General features: G+C 42.3%; 1 protein-coding gene across 1 annotated transcript in view; it reads right to left on the bottom strand.

Moving 5' to 3' along the window:
* Positions 1 to 4,865: 4,865 nt before the first annotated feature.
* scn5lab (sodium channel, voltage gated, type V-like, alpha b) overlaps positions 4,866 to 22,753 on the bottom strand; it is a 216,934-nt gene continuing 199,046 nt past the window's right edge. The window contains 8 exon segments of the mRNA XM_046355765.1: positions 4,866 to 7,987; positions 9,700 to 9,970; positions 10,196 to 10,300; positions 10,417 to 10,554; positions 10,770 to 10,823; positions 14,285 to 14,557; positions 16,759 to 16,881; positions 19,448 to 19,621. Coding sequence (XP_046211721.1) covers positions 6,729 to 7,987; positions 9,700 to 9,970; positions 10,196 to 10,300; positions 10,417 to 10,554; positions 10,770 to 10,823; positions 14,285 to 14,557; positions 16,759 to 16,881; positions 19,448 to 19,621 — 2,397 coding nt within the window. The 3' untranslated portion in view covers positions 4,866 to 6,728.

Below are 22,753 nucleotides of genomic sequence, written 5' to 3'. Positions count from 1 at the left end.
CAATTCTACATATTTTGCGATGACGTATGCCACGTTAATGATATCTGAGTGAGGTCGATATTCGGCCATGATTACTAGAAGTTTAGAAGGCTGGCGAGACTAACTGACCAATATAAACATTGTTAGCTAATTGAGTGACTGTCAGTGACTAACCTAACAAGAGAAAAAGTACTGATGTACAAATTTCGAACTTGCACCTTATGTTTTCTACTACTCTAGCTCTCAACAGTAAGTTTCTTTAAAAAAAATTGAGATATACTGTATATAAAAAACATATTTTGGGGGTAGCCGAGGGCCCCCTAGCAGCCTTGGGCCCAAAGAGTCTGGTCATGTCGCTTATGCCTGGAGTCGCCCCTGGGCGCGTTTCAATAGTCTACAGTGGCTTCCTTCAATCTTCTTCAACTGCACTGATCTGAAACTACAGGATTAGGTGAAAGCAATATGATTGATGCCTTGTAAGGAGTTGCTTTCACCTCACCAGTTCTTTCCAGGCAGTGGAGATTCATGAAAAGAGAAAGTGAGAAGAACCTATTTTAGACTATTGAGATGCATTCCTGGATTAGCCATGGTCTGAAACTAGAAATTGGATCACTGTTGAATTACAAAACTGTCATAATAGTACAATAACAACATAATTGACTACACAATTATGCATTTTGTTCCACAATAACTCATGTCCTGCAGTTAGTTGACAACTCAATATAGACGTCCTTGTTCAGACAACTAGATTATTTTAAATATATTCTCCTCATAACAAGCCTCATTGCAGAAGACGTGAACGTGCTCTGAGTAGCATCAAGGGCATTGGCTTATTTACCTTGTTTGCACAACTAGGTTTCAGGCAAAGAGAGACGCAGATGATTTCACGCTCACAGTGTTTTTTTCTCTGCTCATATGTTGAGGACATCTGGCGTTCTTTTTAAAAAAGACAGTGAGAAAGAGAGAGAGTCTCTGTGCACTTTATCGGGTCTCCATCTCAACGAGTCGGGGGTGCGTCTGAAATGGCACCATATAACCCAAACAGCGCTACTTTTGAAGTCCCTCAATCCAGACAAAATTACTCCAAGGTCTGTCCCCAGTGGAGGTTGACAGCTGTGTGTATGCATGCGTGCGTGTGTGTCTGCCTGCGTGTGTGTGTAGGGCTGTAACATTGACAGGACTAGCAATTATAGAAGTAACAAACAAAGTACATCCGTTTTGACGAAATAAAATTGTGTGCGCTTACAGCAGTGATCACTCATATCAGGTGTATGGTCTCATGCTGCACAAGTTACCACGCTTCATAAACATCCACATAAAATATATTTTTTTAAATAATGGTAATTGCTTAAATGAGAAAAACATAAACAGTGAATTCCTGGTCTTCTAGACTGCAAAGAGAAGAAGTGGAGCCAGAGCGATGTGCTGTTAAACAAAGCCCTGAACAGAAGGGGGCCTTTGTGCCCTGCGTCCAGGTGTCAAAGTCGATCTGCTCCTCTTCTCCGGCACAGAACCCATCTGAAAGCATCAGATCACAGAGATAGCAGCATCGCTCCGCTTTCGTCCTGCTGATCAGACGCAGCACTGTATGCCATGGTATGGTGAAGTCCACATACACAGGCGCATACAAATACAAGTACGTACAAGAAAACACAACCACACACACAACACCCAATGCACAAGATATAGACATACTGTATAATCTAGAAGCACACACCTGGGTACACACACACACACACACACACACACACACACACACACACACACACACACACACACACACACACACACACACACACACACACACACACACACACACACACACACACACACACACACACACACACACACACACACACACACATAATAAAAGCTCAGGTTGTGCGCAATAGCAATAAGACTTTGGGCAGAATCCAGTCAAACATGCAATGTCTTTCAGTATAAAATCACTGTCCTTGCACACGTGTATTGTGCTTGGAAAACCATAAGCAATGACGAGTGAAGGTTTTTCTTTTTGCAGTAATTACGGATGTGCATTCTTATTATCCTCAGAGAACCTCAGCATCATCCTCTGTGATTTTTCTGACTACAGGAAGAAAAAAAAATTCTATATATGCTACTGTATAAATACTGTGTTTTACGCTTGATTGAATTGAGCCCGAAGACAGGTTTAGGATCCATTTTGACTGACTCCTTCTTGTTGCACATAACTACATGCACAGCACAATGACATTTCCTCTACTGTTTTTAACATCCATGCAAGACAAGATGTTAATGTAATGTTTTTTTCTGCAGTTTCTGTATTATTGGCCCTACTTTAGGATTTGATCATCTTAGGTAGCCTAAGTCCCTTTCAATTTGTGTTGGAAAAAAATAAATTACCAAATTACTGATGCCAGAATTAACCCAACTGATTCCAAATTACATCATCTCTTTTGAGGGTCGGTGGGAACATCTGCATTGTAGCCCTGGTGGGGTTTCCACTTAAGTAGCCAATCTTCCTTGTATAACCAAATAGGTTGCGTTTAGACAGGCAGCCCAATTCTGATATTTTTCTAAATTAATTGGTCTTTTGACCAATCAGATCAGCTCTGAAAAATATCTGACGTGAAAAGATCTGATGTGATTGGTCAGAAGACAAATTAGTGGAAAAAAGATCAGAATTGGTCTACCTGTCTAAACGCAGCCATAATAGAGACATGTAATACTTACTGACAGCCAGTAACCTACATCATAGTAGGTCACTTGAGTTGATGTTCTGAGCTACTGTAGCATGATGCTGCATCCCTTCTGTATGCCAAATCCAAACTTCTTCTTCATGCTGCGGAGTCATAGTACAATCCATCGCCTTCTTCTCAACATAATGCCGTTCTCATTTGGCAAAATGAAGATTGCTCGCATTATACTGTACCACATACCAGCCGTGGGTTCAAATAGTATCTGTTTCTTTCAAAAACTTTGAGTGTTCGATGGAGCCTTTCTGCAGTTCCAGATGGGATGAGCTCGGACTATCCCATTGTTTCCATTGTGCCAAGCAAGCTCAATCAGGTGCAGCTAAAGTATTTGAAAGAAAATATTTTCGCCCAGGTCTGCCACATACTAGTGATGAGCGGGTTGAGTCATAACCCCAGTCCGGGGTGTGGGGCTGGTGGGTTTAGGGTCATTAAATATTGGGGGTTGAAAACGATACCTTTTAGAAATCCATAAATGTATCATTCTATTACAGTTTATATCTATAGGCTACATTGAGTTTTTCTTTCATCATTTTAGACTACCTGGTACTAATGTGTAAGCCTGTAAGCTTTAGGGCCTAACTGTACATGCGCCAAATAGCCTGCACACCAATCGCCAAATAGCCTACACACCAATCGCCAAATAGCCTACACACCAATCGCCAAATAGCCTACACACCAATCGCCAAATAGCCTACACACCAATCGCCAAATAGCCTACACACCAATCGCCAAATAGCCTACACACCAATCGCCAAATAGCCTACACACCAATCGCCAAATAGCCTACACACCAATCGCCAAATGCTTTGGGAAATGACAGAAAATTTTAACATGATCCATGTAGTCAAAAGGACAATGTCTGAGTTTAATTCAATTGGAGAAAAGCTGTGAAATGTAGAGTTGAAAATAAAGAGAAAGGAGGCCCAGAAAAGTTATGTTTGGGAAAGATTTGTCAAAGTGGTTAAAGAGGATGATAGGAGTGTCTGTTATGTTGTGTGATGATTGTGAGGCGCTATACAAATTCGACAGTCACAAGATGGGGACTTCAAATAGGCCTATGGCACGTCAAGGGAACTGTAGCCTACTGTTCAGATGTTTTAAATGGAAACTGAAATCCAGACACTGACTGTAGGTCTATAACCTCTCACATAACCTTAATATTAACTCCTGCAGAATTAAGCATTTATTGAAGTAAAATGATACTCCAAATGTCGGCGAAGGTTTGACTCGGAACAGGAGTGAAGAAATATGATTTCTTTCTTTCAGCATCTTGAGAGAATGTGAATGCCAGTTAGATACCATCTGTAGGTGCATCATCTTTATCAGCATCATAAAAGCTGATAGTATTTCAACCACATAAAATAGGATTCCTAAAACATATTGGGTCGTTTTCACAGTTTTCTATTTCGTTTACAACCGATCAAACGGATGTCATTTGGAAATTTTGCACAGAATATCTTTCCAGTTTTTTGGGGTAGAGTTATTGCATTTTCTCCCTGGTCCCTAAATGTATTTGTTGTGTGAAAGCAGCAGAAGCATTCATTCTATTGATTTATGACATTATTCTGGTTAGCAAGGGTTTATGTAGTCTTCTAGGGCAACATATAATGACAGAGGAGAAACTCCATGTATCGATTTACAGAGAAGGGTTTATGTAGTCTTCTAGGGCAACATATAATGACAGAGGAGAAGCTGCATGTATCTAATTACAGAGAAGGGTTTATGTAGTCTTCTAGGGCAACATATAATGACAGAGGAGAAGCTGCATGTATCTAATTACAGAGAAGGGTTTATGTAGTCTTCTAGGGCAACATATAATGACAGAGGAGAAGCTGCATGTATCTAATTATGGACAAGTTGACAAACAAATACCATACCAAAATGTCAGGAATTATCAGCAGAAACACATCTCAATCAGGCAAAACAAATCCTGTACCCCGTAAAGAAACCGTTCTGCCATCTCTGGCTGTAGCTTACAGTGCGTTTTCTATATTAGGGTTGGGGTCGATTGCAGGCCTCGCATTTTCACTATCACATGAAGTCGGGCAGTTGCAGATGGGTTATTAGCAATTGTGGTTGCGGGTGAACAAACAGCTGACCCGCGCACCACTACCACATACATGACTCTGAAATCAAAAGAATAATCAGTGATATTGTAGGCTTTCTCGTTTATTTCACAGGAGGTTGTTATCTTAAATACAGAGGCATGTGTTTGCAACATACTAAAAAAAATGTCAACTGAAAGTAGTAAAACGTCTTTCTGAATAATATTTACTGCAACGGGGGCTTCACTGAGGCACTGCATTGTGGTTGAGCAGTGAGAAATGCTCTGGAAATAATCATTATAACAACAAAACGATTATATACGGACTGCTGAGAAGATGACTGTTGTAGGTTATTGCATTTCTGACAGTTTATAAGAATGAAAAATAAGCTTTTTCTGTGCATGTCTTGGATGTATTTATGATGAAGCAGCTCTCATTAGGATGAAAACAGTGCATTTATGACAGAGATGTGCAGAGTTGACTTTTCACCATGACATTTTTGTATAAAAATGTCCAACCCAAAAACGAATAGGATCGCTCCCGACTTTTAAACATGTTCCCCAACATTCCCAATACAAAGCATGCAATCAGAAATGTCTTTAGAAAAGTCCCCGTAGACACTGGTAAATAGCAGTGCGATCCCAGTCACACACCCATGGCATCTAATGGGAGAACGATGTGAGTAGAGGTCCATTTAGAAACAGGACAGGGGTATATACCAGGCACACACTGGATCTATTGCTACAGAAAACAGCCCTTCAACACACCTGCAACCATAACCTGAAAATATATATCATATTAAAGTTGAGCGGTGTCCTTATTATTATTTGAGTCAAATAGAAACCAGTGTCAGTGATATAGTTGAGAGTCGGCCTAAGCTATGGGTAACCAAGAGAAGCTGAACGGTTTGTAGAGTTCAAGCAAAAATAAATGCTGTACAAACTTTGACCCTTTTATCCTAAAAAGTAGTAAATTATTGCTAAACACAGTTTGTGCAAAATAGATAAATAAATGTTTTTCAGTCTTGAGCACAACGTCTCTATATGATGCAGTCAAAACATGCGAAACACACTTTAAATAAAAAATAAATAGGATGATTATCCGTCCGACTAATAGTGAATATGATCGCTGATGGTCATATAAAATATATAGCCATTGGGGCAGTTTTAATCCAACAGAAGTTATGGAGAAAGAGAAATCTGTCAATCGTAACCATGAGATAGATGTAGGTTTGATTGTCACATACAGATCATGGTTACTGCACTGCTTCTTAGCTTTGTGTAACTAGGTCCAGATTGTTATGAAAGAAAAACAACTAAAATGCAGGGCCCCCGGATATCTCGGGATATCTTTACGTGTAAACGTAAATGCAAAAATGCTCAAAATATGCTCAAATACAATGTGGTAGTACTGCAATTCAGAAGAGGCCATGTTTTTTTTCTTACTCTAAAAATATAAAAAATAGTAATTATTGTACTGCTATGAAAGACTGGTAACATCAACAATGTTATACTTTACTACGAAAAATTGTATCCCTTAGTTTTTTTCTCACATCTCACAGTTTGAAAACTATTTATTATAAGTAATTACACCAATAATAGTAAGACCTTTAATGAACTCATAAGGTCAGGCATACTTTGTAAATATTGATAAACTGTATTTCCTTCAGTCTAATAAATTATTATTACATCAGTGATATAATTGTTGTGACCCTGCAAAGGTCATTCATGCATATTAACTGTAAAGCAAAGTTGACATGAGCAGGGTCAAAGGTTATCTAGGATTTACACACACCGCCTTTGTGTACTCCCTCAAAGCATGTTCTCCAAAAATAAATAAATAGTTAGCCTTTTCTCTATGAAAACCCCTGCAGATTCTCTGGACAACCACAAGTATTAAACCAGTGTCATTTGAGCTATGTTACATTCGGTAAACAACAAAAAGAGAAAAAAGCATTTCCTAGTTGCCATTACAGAAATGTCTCGCGGTCTGGTACTCTGTCGGGTGCGGGGCAATGTTCGCTCAAGTCACTGTTCCTGGACTGTTCAGAAATTAAAACTTGGAAAAGTTCACTAGTCGCCCGTGTGACGCTGTCGTAAGACGGTGGAGAGGAGGTGGAGGACAGGGTCTCCATCAGCTCCATCTCAGGCCCCCCGTAGTGCTCCTTGATCATGGAGGCTATGAGACCCTCTTTCTCTGGAGCGGTGCCCCCCTCGCCCGAGGGGCTCTGCGTCAGACTGATCTGCATTGATCTGTACAGGAAGGAGGCTTGCTTCATTTGCCTCCGCACCAGATGCCTGCGGTAGCACCTCTGGATAACAGCGGCCGACACATCCTCCTGCTTGCGCCTCAGCGTGGTGGTGATGGGCTCGTAGGAGATCTTGGACGGATTGGCCATCATGAACTTCTCCTCCATCTGCTGTTTGAGAGCATCCATCTCGCCCGACTCACCCAGCACGCGCTTGGTGAAGGCAAACAGAATGTCCAGGCAGTGGATCTTATCACCGCTCACCATGGGCAGGTCCATGGAGATCAGCTTGATCTTGTTGGGCTTGCCGATGCGCAGCGGCTCCGACAGCGTGTCTGCAAAGTCTGACAGCTTGGCGTACTCGATGAACTGCGTGGCTTCCGGGTCAAACTTCTCCCACACCTCGTAGAACATCTCGAAGTCGTCCTCGCTCAGCGGCTCGGTGCTCTCCTCGGTGGCCACGCTGAAGTTCTCCAGGATGATGGCGATGTACATGTTGACCACGATGAGGAAGGAAATTATGATGTAGGTGACAAAGAAGGTGATGCCCACCGAGGGGTTGCCACAGTTGCCCCGGGCATTGGTGCCTGTGTGGACGAGGTTGGGGTTGCACTCTTCCGGAGAGTTGTTGAGGATGGGGCTGAGCAGGCCGTCCCAGCCTGCCGACGTGGTGATTTGGAACAGACAGATCATACTGTTGCCGAATGTCTCGAAGTTGAACATGTCGTCGATCCCTGCCTGCTTCTTGACATAGGCAAAGTTGGCCATGCCAAAGATGGCGTATATGAACATTACCAGGAAGAGCAGGAGGCCGATGTTGAACAGGGCAGGAAGGGACATCATTAAGGCAAAGAGTAAGGTCCTTATTCCTTTGGCTCCGCGGATGAGTCGCAGTACTCGTCCAATCCTGGCTAATCGAATGACTCTGAAAAGAGTGGGCGATACAAAGTACTTCTCTATGATGTCAGCGAGAACGATACCTGGAAGAAAGGAGGGGAAAAAACATGAATGAGATTTCTGTACTTCTAATAGACCATCATGAACCATTTAACGGCATAGAGTAAGGTACAGAGTGACTTAGGAATAAGTGCCTTGCTCAAAGGCACATTGACAGATTTTTCAACTAATCAGCTCAGGGATTGGAACCAGTAACCTTTTGGTTACTGGCCCAACACTCTTAACCGTTAGGCTACCTGCCACCCCTACACACTATGTACACAATGTCTTAGAAAATTAGGTTGACAATTGGTAACCAGGAGTGAATATTAGCTTCGTTCTCCTCCATGTAAATTCCAGCTTCCACCATCTCAATCACCAATGAGCCCACGATAAAGGCTTCCACTCTTACTACAGAGTCTGTCTGCCCTCAAATTACGTTCATGTTGCCTCCCAACCCTCTCACCCCCACAACCAATTTACCATCTGTCCCTGATTTGTGACCCTCCTCTCCCCATGGAACAAGACTGTCACCTGAGATGGATCGGAGAGGGGGGTTGGGAGCCACCCTTTAGAGCCATATGTCAAGCCCCCAGCCCCCTCACCGACTACAGTCAGCTGATGCAGCACCTCAATCACGCCCAAATCACCCCCACTGACAGCCCTGATTGCTAGGATTACCTTCACCTCAACAGGGGCATCCTTGTCCACACACATCAGTTAGCATGGCGGCAGCTACTTAGCTTCAATCTATGTGCTGGCCCTTTGGTTTGCTTCAGCCCCCCACCCCCTCACAGAACAGGGAATTTGTTTGGCAGATACTGAACAGGGGCTATTACCTACTGTAAGCACAGTGTCCTAGTTTCATCAGATATAGCGCCACTTAAGTGCAATGACTTGATTGTCATGATAGATAACCTTGCCAAATGGACACTAAAATCTTGGATGATAGCCAAGGTGTATTGTCCGTTGCATTGAAAAACACAACTAAGATTCTGAAATGTGTTCTTTGAGCATGATATTGTTTGGAACTAAATTCAAATGATTTGTAATCTGTTGTAAATTTGAAGGTTCCAAGCTAAATGTCATAATCTGTGTATGGGCCAGCTAGTGATGTGGTTTGCCTTGCTTACAGACGGTTTGGTTGTTTAGCAAGTGTGTGAGCAAGTATGAGGCAAACAGATGGGGTTGGATTAGATTTTTGACAACATGTAAACTATAATTAGTCTCAAGATGTTTATTGAAAATAGAAATACATTTGCACACGGAGCACTTGTTGTCTCTCAAATACATTGTTGTCTCTCAATTGTTGGTTAGCTAGCTAGCGAATTTTAGCCATATGAGCATTGACATGAAATCAGTCAAAACACCGCTAAACGAGACATGATATCATGAACAAGATAAAACTAGCTGAAACGAGCCACCTACGATTCCCCACATGGCAGCTTCTTGTCATTGTTGCTAGCTATCTGACCGCTCAGAATCATAGCTAAGCACAGCTTCCAGCCCAATCGATGCGCACGCATAATCTTTGTGACATTGTCAGCCAACGCAAGGTCATGTGATCAACTGTAATACCCAAGGACACCCAAGGACACAGTGACATTAGAAGAGAACGACAAACCGTTGGCCAGACATCAGGTACATATAGCTACATATAGCAACCTTATTCCAGTATAACTGCCAGGTGATGAACCCATGTAATTGTAACGAGAATAATTGAAAACCTCTGATTAAGCCCAAACAACAGACTCACCAACGATGGAGAGGATGACCACCACAAAGTCAAAGATGTTCCAGCCAATGGTAAAGAAGTAGCACCGCAGCGCCACAATCTTGATGAGGCACTCGCAGGAGAAGATGATGATGAAGGCCAGGTTGATTTTGTTGAGGATGTACTCCATGCGGGCCGGCTGCTCGTCCGTCTCCACCATCATGGTAATCATGTTGAGCAGGATGAGGACCATGATGATGATGTCGAACGCCTGCTTGCCCACCAGGTCGAAGAAGAAGCCCTGCACTTGGTTCTGGGAGAAGAGAGGAGGTGTGAGAAGAGGGTGAAAAGCCCTTTTGGAACCCAAGAGGCTAATACACTAGGGCAAAGAAAATTAAAGGAATAGTTCACTTTATTTAGGTTTTAACTTATTTTCGACTTATCTGGAGTGTTATCAAAAACAAGTTAATACCTTCAAAGAAATGATCTATCTCTTTAATAAGATCAAGAAAGTAGGGTTCAATTAGCTCCAGCTTACCACTGGCCTTGGAATCGGTTTCTGAGGCTTTTTAGACCCTAGCTTCTTCATGGCGTTGTAATATTTTTTCTGTTCCTCTGTCATGAAGATGTCTTGCCCACCTAAGTAAAGAGACACCCCTTTTCTGTTATTTTCACTGTGAAAATAACACTTTTTTCATGGCAGGTATCTGGTTTGTTCACATCAAACCATTTGTTGGCCATGATGCTTTTGATACTTATCTTTCGTTTCTGCTGGTTGAAGTTGTCGATGATCACCCCGATAAAGAGGTTGAGGGTGAAGAAGGAGCCAAAGATGATGAAGATGATGAAGTATAGGTACATGTACATGTTCACCTCTCTGATAGGCTGTTCCTCCACCTAGTCCAGCCAGTGGAAAAAGCAATACATCATTCAGTTACATTTTTATCAGTTGAAATCTGTGTTATTCTGGTAAATGTTACTGTGATATTGCATCAAGGCATGACTATGACAAAGACAGCCATTAATGAAATTAATGAAAATACCAAAGCTCTATGTACCAAACCCTTTCGATAATGTTATACAAAACAAGTACATTGGCGTTTAATACTTACAGCACGAGAATCCACTGCTGCATACATGATGTCCATCCAGCCTTTGAATGTAGCCTTGTAACAAAGGACATAAACTTCAATGGGCATGATGAGGTAATTAGAGGAGGTGTGCCACTATTATCGCCATATAAACACATGCAGAGGACAAAAGATGCATTTGTATACACAACGTTCACGCAGTAAAAGATGTTTGCTTTTGACATCAGATTTGAAGATACACTACATGACCAAAAATATGTGGACACCTAGTAGTCAAACATCTCATTCCAAAATCATGGGCATTAATATGGACCAGCTTCCCCCTTCGCTGCTATAACAGCCTCCACTGTTCTGGGAAGGCTTTCCACTAGATGTTGGAACATTGCTGCGGGGACTTGCTTCCATTCAGCCACAAGAGCATTAGTGAGGTCGGGCACTGATGTTGGGCGATTAGGCCTGACTCGTATGGGGGCAGATGGTGAAGAGTGATCTAGAAAACGTGTTTCAAATGCTGCAGAGTCCAATGCGGGCGGCTTTACACCACTCCAGCCAATGCTTTGCATTGCACATGGTGATCTTACGCTTTGAACTCACCCATAGTGTCGTTGCGCAAAATAGTATGCAGCATCATCTGGATTTATATGCAACAATAGTTCAACATTCACCTTCCGCTACTATTTCTGTCAAGCCGTGATAAATCCAACATATGCACCAGACCGAACGCACTGCAACTGCCTCTGCAACGCAATGCTGTGAGGCGGACGCAGCATTTCATTGGAAATTAATGTAATTCTGGTTTACCAAAATGCTGTCAGCGTGTTTGAAGTTTTAGGCTTGTGTGCGGCTGCTCTGCCATGGTAACCGGTTTCATGGAGCTCCCAACAAACAGCTCTTGTGCTGATGTTGCTTCCAGAGGCAATTTGGAACTCGGTAGTGAGTGTTGCAACTGAGGACAGGTGATTTTTACACGCTACGCGATTAAGCACTCAGCGGTCCCGTTCTGTGAGCTCGAGTGGCCTACCACTTCGCGGCTGAGCCGTTGTTGCTCCTAGACGTTTCCACTTCACTATAACGGCTCATACAGTTGACCGGGGCAGCTCTAGCAGGGCAGACATTTGACACACTGACTAGTTGGAAAAGTGGCATCCTATGACAGTGCCACGTCGAATGTCACTGAGCTCTTCAGTAAGGTCATTCTACTGCCAATGTTTCAAATCAAATTTGATTTGTCACATGGGCCCGAATAGACCTTACCGTGAAATGCTTACTTACAAGCTCTTAACCAACCATGCAGTTTTAAGAAAATAAGAGTCAAGAACATTTTTACTAAATAAACTAAAGTATAAAAAGTAGCACAATAAAATAACAATAACAAGGCTAAATAGAGGAGATACCGGTACAGAGTCAATGTGCGGGCTACAGGTTAGTCGAGGTCATTGAGGTAATATGTATATGTAGGTAGGGGAATAAAGTGACTTTGCATAGATAATAAACAGGGAGTAGCAGCAGTGTAAAAAAATGCAAATAGTCGGGGTAGCACTTTGATTAATTGTTCAGCATTCTTATGGTTTATGAGTAGAAGCTGTTAAGGAGCCTTTTGGACCTAGACTTAGTATTCCGGTACCACTTGCCGTGTGGTAGCAGAGAGAAAAGTCTATGGGTGACTGGAGTATTTGAATTTTTTTGGGGCCTTCCTCTTACACCGCATAGTGTACCGTATGCACTACCCTCTGTAGCGCCTTCTGGTCGGATGCCGAGCAGTTGTCATACCAGGTGGTGATGCAACCAGTCTCGATGGTGGGGATCTGGGGACTCATGCCAAAACCTTTCAGTCTACTGAGGGGGAATAGGCTTTGTCATGCCCTTTTCACGACTGTCTTGGTGTGTTTGGACCATATAGTTTTTTGGTGATGTGGACACCCAATGAACTTGAAGCTCTCGACCCGCTCCACTACAGCCCTGTCGATGTGAATGGGGGTGTGATCGGCCCTCCTTTTCCTATAGTCCACAATCAGCTCCTTTGTCTTGCTCACGTTGAGGGAGAGGTTGTTGTCCTGGCACCAAATTGCCAGGTCTCTGACAGGCTGTCTCATTGTTGTCGGTGATCAGGCCTACCATCGTTGCATCATCAGCAAACTTAATGATAGTGTTGGAGTCATGCCTGGCCACACACACATGGGTGAACAGGGAGTACAGGAGGGGACTAAGCACGCACCCCTGAGGGGCCCCTGTGTTGACGATCAGCTTGGCAGATGTGTTGTTGCCTACCCTTACCCCCTGGGTGTGGCCCGTCAGGAAGTCCAGGATTCAGTTGCAGAGGGAGGTGTTTAGTCCCAGGGTCCTTAGCTTAGTGATGAGCTTTGTGGGCACTATGGTGTTGAACGCTAAGCTGTAGTCAATGAGCAGCATTCTCGCATAGGTGTTCCTTTTGTCCAGGTGGGAAAGGGCAGTGTGGAGTGCATTAGAGATTGCATCATCTGTGGATCTGTTGGGGTGGTATGCGAATTGGAGTGGGTCTAGGGTTTCCTGGATGATGGTGTTCATTTGAGTCATAACTATCCTTTCAAAGCACTTCATGGATACAGATGTGAGCGCTATGGAGTGGTAGTCATTTAGGCAGGTTACCTTGGCATTCTTGGGCACAGGGGCTATGGTGGTCTGCTTGAAACATGTAGGTATTACAGACTTGGTCAGGGAGAGGTTGAAAATGTCAATGAAGACAGTTGTTCCAGTTGTTTTTTTATGGAGATTGCATGGCTGTGTGCTCAATGTTATACTTGTCAGCAAATTGTATGGCTGCAATAGCTGAATCTACTCATTTGAGGGGGTGCCCACATACTTTTGTATATATAGTGTATATGTTTGTATTTCCAGCCTCTGGATTTTTCCAAACTATGACACAGAGTGGGGGAATCTATCTTTCCTTTAAGGAAGCACCCCCCCACCCAGAGAAAAACACTTACTGTCTGTACAAAATAAATATTTGCATGTGTGCCATGTGAGAGCTATGTTTTTATTAATGGCAGTGGAAAGGACTTATATGGGCTTCCTCCTGACTGCATGGAGTGTCTTTCTAGTTGGAGGAAAAAGGAGAGTGAGTGGGGAGCCCCACTTTAACACAAGTGAGTTCTTATCAGCGAGAAATCACGCCGGTGGGCCTTTTCCCTTTGGTTACGTGTTATTACTGGCTTTTGTGAATGACTGAGGGTCAGACTATTTCCAGATGCAAATGGGAGGTTTGCATAGAGGCAAGTCACAAGAAGGTGACAGAAAGGAGCTAAGTGAACTGTTGCTAGGCTACCGTGCCAACTAAGTTAAAACGAAGAATGAAGTGCTCTCTCGCTGATCACACAATTCTCTGTAATGGCCCCCGTCGCTGCTAAAAATAAGAGCCCTAGCGACTTGTTGATTGATTCGGGGCTCTCTGGACAGACAAGGTGGGCAGCAACAAAAAGTATAAAGTACAAAGTGGGAGGAAAGAACGTCTCAAACTGTGAGGAAAAATAAAAGGAAAGGGGAAAAAAAGCCAAACTCACAACTTGTAGGAGTGCAAGGTAACCAGCGCCCACGTTGTCGAAGTTCACTTTGACTTTAGTCCAGTAGAACTGCGTGTCGTTCATGGCCAGGCAGTCGGTCTTATTGTTGACCACGGATACGTTGTGGATGTAGCCCGTCCGGTTGACGCAGCGGCCGTACTTGCCTGCGAACAGGTTGACCCCCATGATGCTGAAGATGAGCCAGAAGATGAGGCACACCAGCAGGACGTTCATGATGGACGGGATGGCGCCAATCAGGGCGTTCACCACAACCTGTTTCCATGGAAACACATCAAGTCAGGTATCCATCCGGCACCCTTTTGCTGTCACGTGCCACACTTCATACACGACAGTAACTCAATCAGAGAAACTCAGTGTCTACATGCTTGTGGTTCAATTCACCTACCCTAAGTGCTTACCCCAATCCACATACCCCCCAAAACACAAAATATCAAACCACTCAAACAAAAGAGATCCGAATGAAAAGATAATAATCAAACCCAAAATGTCCAAAGTTCATGCAAACTACTGAATCTGGCAAATGAGATTATTAAGAGTGTGTGTCTTATATTCAATCAGGAGCAGCAGCAGCTTTTCAAACCACCCTGGTAAGAGATTTCCTGGTTGAGAGGAAATGAGTGCTGAGCCAGGAGATCCTGAGTATCACAGCTCTAATGGAACCAATAGATAGGGGGTTTAGCCCCGTGCATCCCTCAAGAGAGTGTCACAAAGAAATCTGCTGCTCACTCAGACTCGCGCCTCTGTATAGCCGGGCTGCACTTCCACTTTGCGTTTACCACTGAGTAGTGGACCCAGTCATTTTAAAGCAGCGTGACGCCTAATCCCATTTGCCAGATTTACAGTGGCGGAGAGCAGCGAGCTCTGTGGACATCAGCCCCACATTTCCGACAGCATGCAAATTTCATGGGCAGGAATTCAAATTAATTCCAGTGGATGTCAGGGGAAATGATATACATATTAGAGGCCACAAGCTAGGCTGACAGGTGTCTACTTAGAAAACGAACACTGTGTAATGGGAGGGAACAATAGCCCAAAATCCTAACTATAGTGTGCATGAAATGTTCAAGAGGGTTTAAGGATGTGCTTTAGGGAATGAATAACGATTATGGAAATGTTACGGGCTAAACATTCATCGGAATATCTGAACACGGGGATGCATGCAAGAGAACGTGATAACAAAATCTACAGTTAAAACAAACAGCGGAATAGCAAGGAGTATAATATTAATACTGTCAGAAGTGAGCAACAACTTGTAATGTAATATCACAGATAACTATAGATGTGAGAAAGGATGGAAAGATTGGAATGAGATAATTGAAATACTCCATACTAAGTGGATTAGGCATGTACATGAATAATGCTGCTATATTTATCAGCTTTTCTGGTAACACTACATAAATGTGTCCATATTCCTGCGTAATAATGCTGTAATTCCCTGTAACAACATTGATTTATTGAGAACTGGTCTAACTGCAAACTTGTAATTACAAAAAATGCTCAATTCCATTACCAAGCAATTTCTCAACTTCTACGTAATTACACTGGTTTTCTCATTAGACACATACATGTGCAATCTCTCCTTTCAAAAGAATCTATCGAAGAATCTAAGGAAGAAATCGTGTGGTGATGTTACATGTTAGAGCCTAGGGTGGAAGAATTGACATGAAATGTAATACTGCTGGAGAGCTCGAAGACTGCAGTTGTAATTCAATCTATCTACTTCATTTACCCTGCTCGGGCACTTCAGTCTATTCTCATAATTATATGAACCATTATGTATAATTAAACATGATAGAACTGGACATGATTTGGGGAATCGATGGTCATGAAAGATGTTAAGGATCCAACACAAATGGATGCTGATGCTGTATTTGACATACGTGTTACAGCATGTGTCTGTCAAGTATTTACATGGTAATTATGTGGTAACAATAGGCCACTTTCTGTTCTAACTTCAGTATGTTCTACACATTTTATACTGCCTGTTTTGATGATTTCCAAATGATGATGTAGGGCCTAATGATCATTTCACCATGAAAGCTCTATGTAAATAACAGGTAGAAAAGACTACAAAATAAAGCTTAATATGAAACAAAGCTTATCCAAATTGATAAGTCGGATAATGAGGTAGTCATGTCAGGTAGAGGGGAGAGTTGAAATATGAAAACCAAATTATCTCTTTGTGCTAATATTGCCACTTTGTGCTAATATTGCCACTGCCAGCTCCAAGGGAAAGTATGTCAAGGGATTAGTGGCATTAGCTGGAGAATTGGATTTGACAGCATTATAACACTATAAGTGGAGAGATAAAGTGGGGAAACATTTTGAGTATTCTGAATAGAAACTGCTGGTCAGGGAAAGAAAGGGTGGCAACAGAGGTAGAGAGAGTGATGATGAAGACGGTTTGAGGACAATCGGGAGTTGATGAGTCAGAGAGGAGAGAAGACTCTTACCCGCATGCCTTCAAATCGGGACAGTGCTCTTAGCGGCCTCAGAGCTCTGAGGGTTCTAAGTGATTTGATGGCAGCAAAGTCCGAGTAGCCCAGCATGTTAGCTACTAGACTCACCAAAGACACCTAGGTGGGGACAGAAAGCGCAAGAACCCACATGGTTAGGGGGGCTGCCACAACCTGTTCAAAGGAATTGTGATACACAGAACCTGAAAGGGAACACTGGACAACCCTGGCGAGTCCCTCCTGTTAGCAACAGCCCTAAGGGGAAAACAGATCATTAGACTCCAAGGTGTGCTGTCACCCATCGAGGACGTCTATCTGCTATTCAAGGGAACATAATGTTAAACTTAGTTTATTTCATAAGTGAAGAAATTAAGAAGCTTGTTAACAGACTGAAATAGAAATAGGACTGTTAAAGACATCTTCGTGGAACTGTGTAAGAGAGGGAGGAAGAGAGGTCAATGAAAGGTCAACCGCAAAGCCAACCAGAAACTACAGCTCTAGGTGTCTACTGTGGATGGTCGTGGCGGTGGTCAGCAGTCAAATCAGGCCTTACCCTTATGCCGGCAAAGCGGGCCACCGCTCTCAGCGGACGCAATGCTCGCAGGGTCCTGAGAACTCGCATGGTGCCAATTTGCTCTATACTGACGGCACTGGCCAACAGGCCAATCACTGATATCTGTGTGAATCAAATTATAGTTAATTCAGTGGAAACAGATACTTACTTATTTACTTACTTACTTGCTTATTTACTTGTAAATGAATATACAGTACAGACTTATTAACTACACACAGGTTTCTACACCAGCAAACGTTGCATGGAGCAAACTTTTAGCCCCCCCAAAACCCCTCACAACTTCATATTCAACTGCCCTCCAGACACTATATGAGATTAATATCACAATCAGATACATAATATTGTCAAAGGTTCACAGACTTCGTCATGTTGTTTTAATGAATCACCGATTCAAGAGCAGGGTCTTTTTGAGCTTTTATGCCTCGGAGTGTAAGAAAACACTTGTAATCATTTGTTGAACATGAACTGTAGAGCACACTGAGATAAAGGGGATGAACTCATTCGTTATCCTCTTGCTAATGGGGTTTGGTACTTCAGCACTTGGAGATCTTTTGGCATTACACATACTATTTTAGGATGCATTAAAACACTTTGTTGAGGGGGCTTTCAGAAGATCCAGCGAGCGCATGTACACAATGGGATTCCCCCTTCACTTGTCACATCTTTATCAGCAATTTAGAATATTGAATCACTTCACTCAGGAGGGAACTATACAGATGTAGGATCTCAATTTGATCCCTCTGTTGCAGGAGAACTTTCCTGCAATTCAGGAAATGTTAAACATGTAGTGAGTTTTAAAAAGGCTTCTAAAACGTATCATTTACACTTTAAATGTCAGACTTTATTTGTTCTAACTAAACAGGTATCAACCCCTACAAAAATGTATATTACTTTTAATCCACATAAATTGTTTCCTGCTGTGAGAAACTGGTCAAATTAAGATAGTACACCTGTATACAGCATGTCGCCATTATTTTGCTGGACAATAGGAAGTCATCATTTTGAATGCCAACTTTTCAATTCACTTCATCTCACATTTACATGAAGAAAAGGCAATGTATCGCCCCGAAGAAACACATGGCAAATTAAATAGAACAACTTCTGCTGAAAATCCAAAACAAAGACACATTAAGATATAATCGATCATTATAAATAGACCCAACTAGCTATGTATGGGGAATATGTATTGACTGGGCAGTTTTCATGGCAATGATAAAACATGAAGCCATGCGGGAGACATTTCCCGGGGAGAAACTGCTGTTTACATCTGTCTAGTCAGCTCTCTCTCTCTCCCTCCCTCACTCTATTTCTTTTTCTTCCCTCCCCCCGCTTCCTGTCCACACTCTCTCCCTCCCTTTGTGTGGTATGTCTGTGTGCAGAGAGCAAACACTAATTGCTCAAGCCTCTCTCTCTGCCCAAAGATTCTCTGCCACAGACCAATATGTCCAAACTACTGACGTGAACTCACCTCTCATGTTTCTCCCTGAGGATAGTGGTAACAAACATCATGTAAATAAGTGACGTATAAACTCAGGGCTTTGTGGGTCGCTAAACTCGCTTCAGGGTTGTGCTGTTTGGACAAAGAATTTTTGAGAACCGCAGTAGGTCGGGTGAGAATTCATCTAGTCCTGCCAAGACAGTATTTACCAGTATACTTTACATTATGAAACGGTTTCCGGCACACAGATTAAGCCTATTCCCGGACAAGAATCTCCATTGAGCATCCTGTCTGGCACAACAGCTAAATCACCCAGAAAGTGAAGTGGCTCAATAATGTTCAATGTTTTGGAAAACTATTATTGACAAAGTAAAACAAAGGCACATCAGGATTCCACATGGTCCATGTCTCAAAACGAATTCAGGGATTTCAGAATACACTCGACAAACAGATCGAGCTCGATTGATAATGCCTGGACAGATTACACACGACAAACAGATCGAGCTCGATTGATAATGCCTGGACAGATTACACACGACAAACTGATCAAGCTCGATTGATAATGCCTGGACAGATTATACAACACAATCAAGTGAAGTGGGCCGCTGCTTGAGCAAATGACATTATCATCTCATCATCATGTCTGAGGGGTTGGAAATAAACGTTGTACTTACATCCACAATCAGGAAATCCAGCCAGCACCAATAGTTAGTGAAGTACTTCTTGAATCCGTAGGCAATCCACTTGAGGAGCATCTCCAGGATGAAAATGTAGGTGAAGATCTTGTCGGCGTACTCCAGCACCATTTTGATCACTTTTCTTTGTTCAATGTAGATGTCCTCAAAGGCCTTGTGAAAGATACAAGAGAGACGAGTAATGATTAGGGACTGCTTTTTAAATAGTAAATTAGTATCATGTTGTAATACAGTGGAACGCCCCTAGACTCATATTCACTCGGCAATCAATCGTACATAGCAATATTTATGCAGTATCACGATGACATACTTACTGACTATGCAGCAGTGTCTCATTCTGACCACTGGACAGTATGCACCCATGAGGGAAGTCTACACGTTATTGTCCAAAAACCCTTTCAGTAATTTCATTTTACAATCGGGGAAAAGGGGTATGTTTATATGCTACAGTATATAATAATGCTGCAATGTTTGCATCACAGTTATTATAAATATTACCCCGATAATAAAGTTGGATGAAAACAGGGCATTTTTCTTATAATAACATTTCACGAATGAGGGACTTTGACCTCTAAAATGTCTAGTAATGTATAATGACTAGTTTCAAACACCGTGTACTCACATCCAATGACTTGCAGGTGCTGGGTACAAAATAAACTCCTGAAGTAATAGATACTCACACACTGATGAATGCCCCTGTTGTTTATTGTACAATGTTTCAACCCAAAAGGTCTTTGTCAGGCTTATTCCACATGAGAAATGCAGTGATATTTATAGTTTCAACATAAGCAGGTGATACAAGGTGTGTCATTAATTAGACTTTGTCATATAGACACACGTTGCACAATGAAACAACAGGAGCATTCATCAGTGTGTGGCTATTCTTTATATTATAATGACTAACATACTTTATACAGAATATGCCTCTGCATGGTTTTCTGTAAAAGAAGGAAAGTGCTTTCAGAGAGGGGAAAACAACAAACAAACAAACAAAATGGAGGGATTTTGCTGAACAAGAGCCCTATCCGGCTAGACACGTCATCATTGGAAACTGTTTGCTCTGCTCTCGTGAGCTCGGCCACCAGGCGCCCTACATTTACGTCACACGGGCACAGACCGGGTAATACCCAGGAGAAACAACAATCTGCTTGGACAGAGATGGAGCGGGAGGAGTAGGAGGATGGTTGCAGTATGGGCTAGGGGCCAGGGTGGAGGGGAGAGGCCGGCACTGGTAGAACAGCTGAGAAGGCTTGACCAATCATTGACCTGACTCCCCTCAGCTGCATATCTGCTCATGCACTACATCACTGAGGAGGAAGAAGAAGAAGGAGGGCTCGGGCAGAGGCAAAGAAAAGCTGCACCTCAACCAATCATTCCTTGATTCTGTGTGTCCAATTTATTGCAATAGAAACTTTATATTCAATGTTTTCATATACACCACAATTTTGTCTTAAATACACTGTATATATTCAATATCGCCTGATTTAAATGATCAGCTAATTCTACCATGTTGGGCATTTCATGCCTGCCAACCTTGGTGTTAGATTGTAATAGCAGGTGAAAGAGTCACTGACCTTGTTTGTGAGCTGCACCCTGGAAATAATGCTGTTAGTGTTAGTCCTTGGAGGGTTGTAGGGTGCTCTCTGGGAAATAGTGTATGAGGGCTCATGCAAAAAACACCCGTCAGTGTTAGTGTTATTACAACCTAAGACCAAGGTTAGCACATCACACACGCTGATCAAGAGTCCATGTTAACATCCACCCGTCATCAAATATGGGACTTTGTGACTATTATTTTTTGGTACAAGTTTATTGTCAGGTCTGCGGACCCGCAAGCTTGAATAATGTGAAAATGATGTGCTACTTCTGGCTCGCATTTACTATGAACACTGATGCTGTACCCGCTTTAAATGACAGTTTTAATGGTGTGCAAGTAGGCTACTGTGGCTATTTGATCATTATGTAGGCCTACCATAACATTTTAACATGGAAATAGCTGTTCTGTCATTCAGCCTACAACCAATGTAGCAACCAATGTAGCAACCAATGTGTGGTGTTCAATGCCTACATTCCATGAGCCTTTTGAAAAAACAAAACATGCAGGGATTGACATTAACCTGTTTGTCCACTTGTCCGTCAGACAAAGAGGTGACTGAAAATGTTGTGTTGATGCAAGAAACCACTAGACACTAGACTATGCTTTGCCTATTCGCTAGCTTAGCTTATTCAAGATTGTCTCAAAATACAACACTTCCTCTTTAAGACATAAAAAAACTTTACCTGACTCACTTTTCAAAGATGGCTAGAAATGCACACGTTGTGCTCTTGTAGGAAGCAACCAGTGGTGATTTTATCGTGGGGAAAGCTCCAAAACATTTGTTAGATGCATGCCAGCATTAGCGCATTAGGCTAAGGCACTGCATCTCATAATGTAATGCCTCAGTGCAAGAGGCATCCCTAGTGTCCTTGGTTAAAATTCAGGCTGTATAACATCTGGCCGTGATTGGGAGTCTCATAGGGCATGTGCACAATTGGCCCAGCGTTGTCTAGGTTTGGCCGGGGTAGGCCGTCATTGTAAATAAGAATTTGTTCTTAACTGACTTTCCTAGTAAAATAAAAGGTGAAAAAAGCCACCAAACACTTAACAATACATTCATTGCACTATAACAGTGCCCACAAACTGTTAGGGCCTACATAGAGCTGTCCCAACACCAGAGCTTTATTTTCAGCACAATGGAGTGAACCTTTACCACTGATACACCTGACTATCAGCGGAGCCTTGTCTGGCAGTGAAACAGTTCATTCAGCCTCATTTATGGCCTTTAAAAAAACAAAGCTGATATGGCTGACTTGCTTACACCAATGTGGTTTCTACTGACAATTGAGATGTAAATTCTATGGCATAAGGGGATGACGAAGAGAGAGGCAATCCGTAATTTTCATTAAGATATTAATGAGCGAGGTAGGACGTATGTAGACATTATAACTATTTATTCAGAACTTTTAAAATTTACAACAACAGAATTCAGAACATGGGCCATTCTTACAGTATTCTCCCTGTATAGTAAGTCAAAACCGTCGGAGAAATAAAGTGGGCATATAAGCAGACAATGAAAGCTCTTACAATATTCAATAATAACATTTGTCTAAAATAGGCTATATGTTACATGTGCAACACCAAGTCATAACAGTAGGCTAAATTATGAGGGGGAAAGGGACCAAATTATGAGTGTGGAAAATAGGCTACTATTTAGGTATACATAACTCCCTGGCAAATTACATAAT

Source organism: Oncorhynchus gorbuscha, linkage group LG07, assembly GCF_021184085.1.
Source record: "Oncorhynchus gorbuscha isolate QuinsamMale2020 ecotype Even-year linkage group LG07, OgorEven_v1.0, whole genome shotgun sequence".
Taxonomy (NCBI): domain Eukaryota; kingdom Metazoa; phylum Chordata; class Actinopteri; order Salmoniformes; family Salmonidae; genus Oncorhynchus; species Oncorhynchus gorbuscha.
The sequence above is the reverse complement of the archived record's forward strand: the minus strand, read 5'-3'. Positions and strand labels throughout refer to the sequence as shown.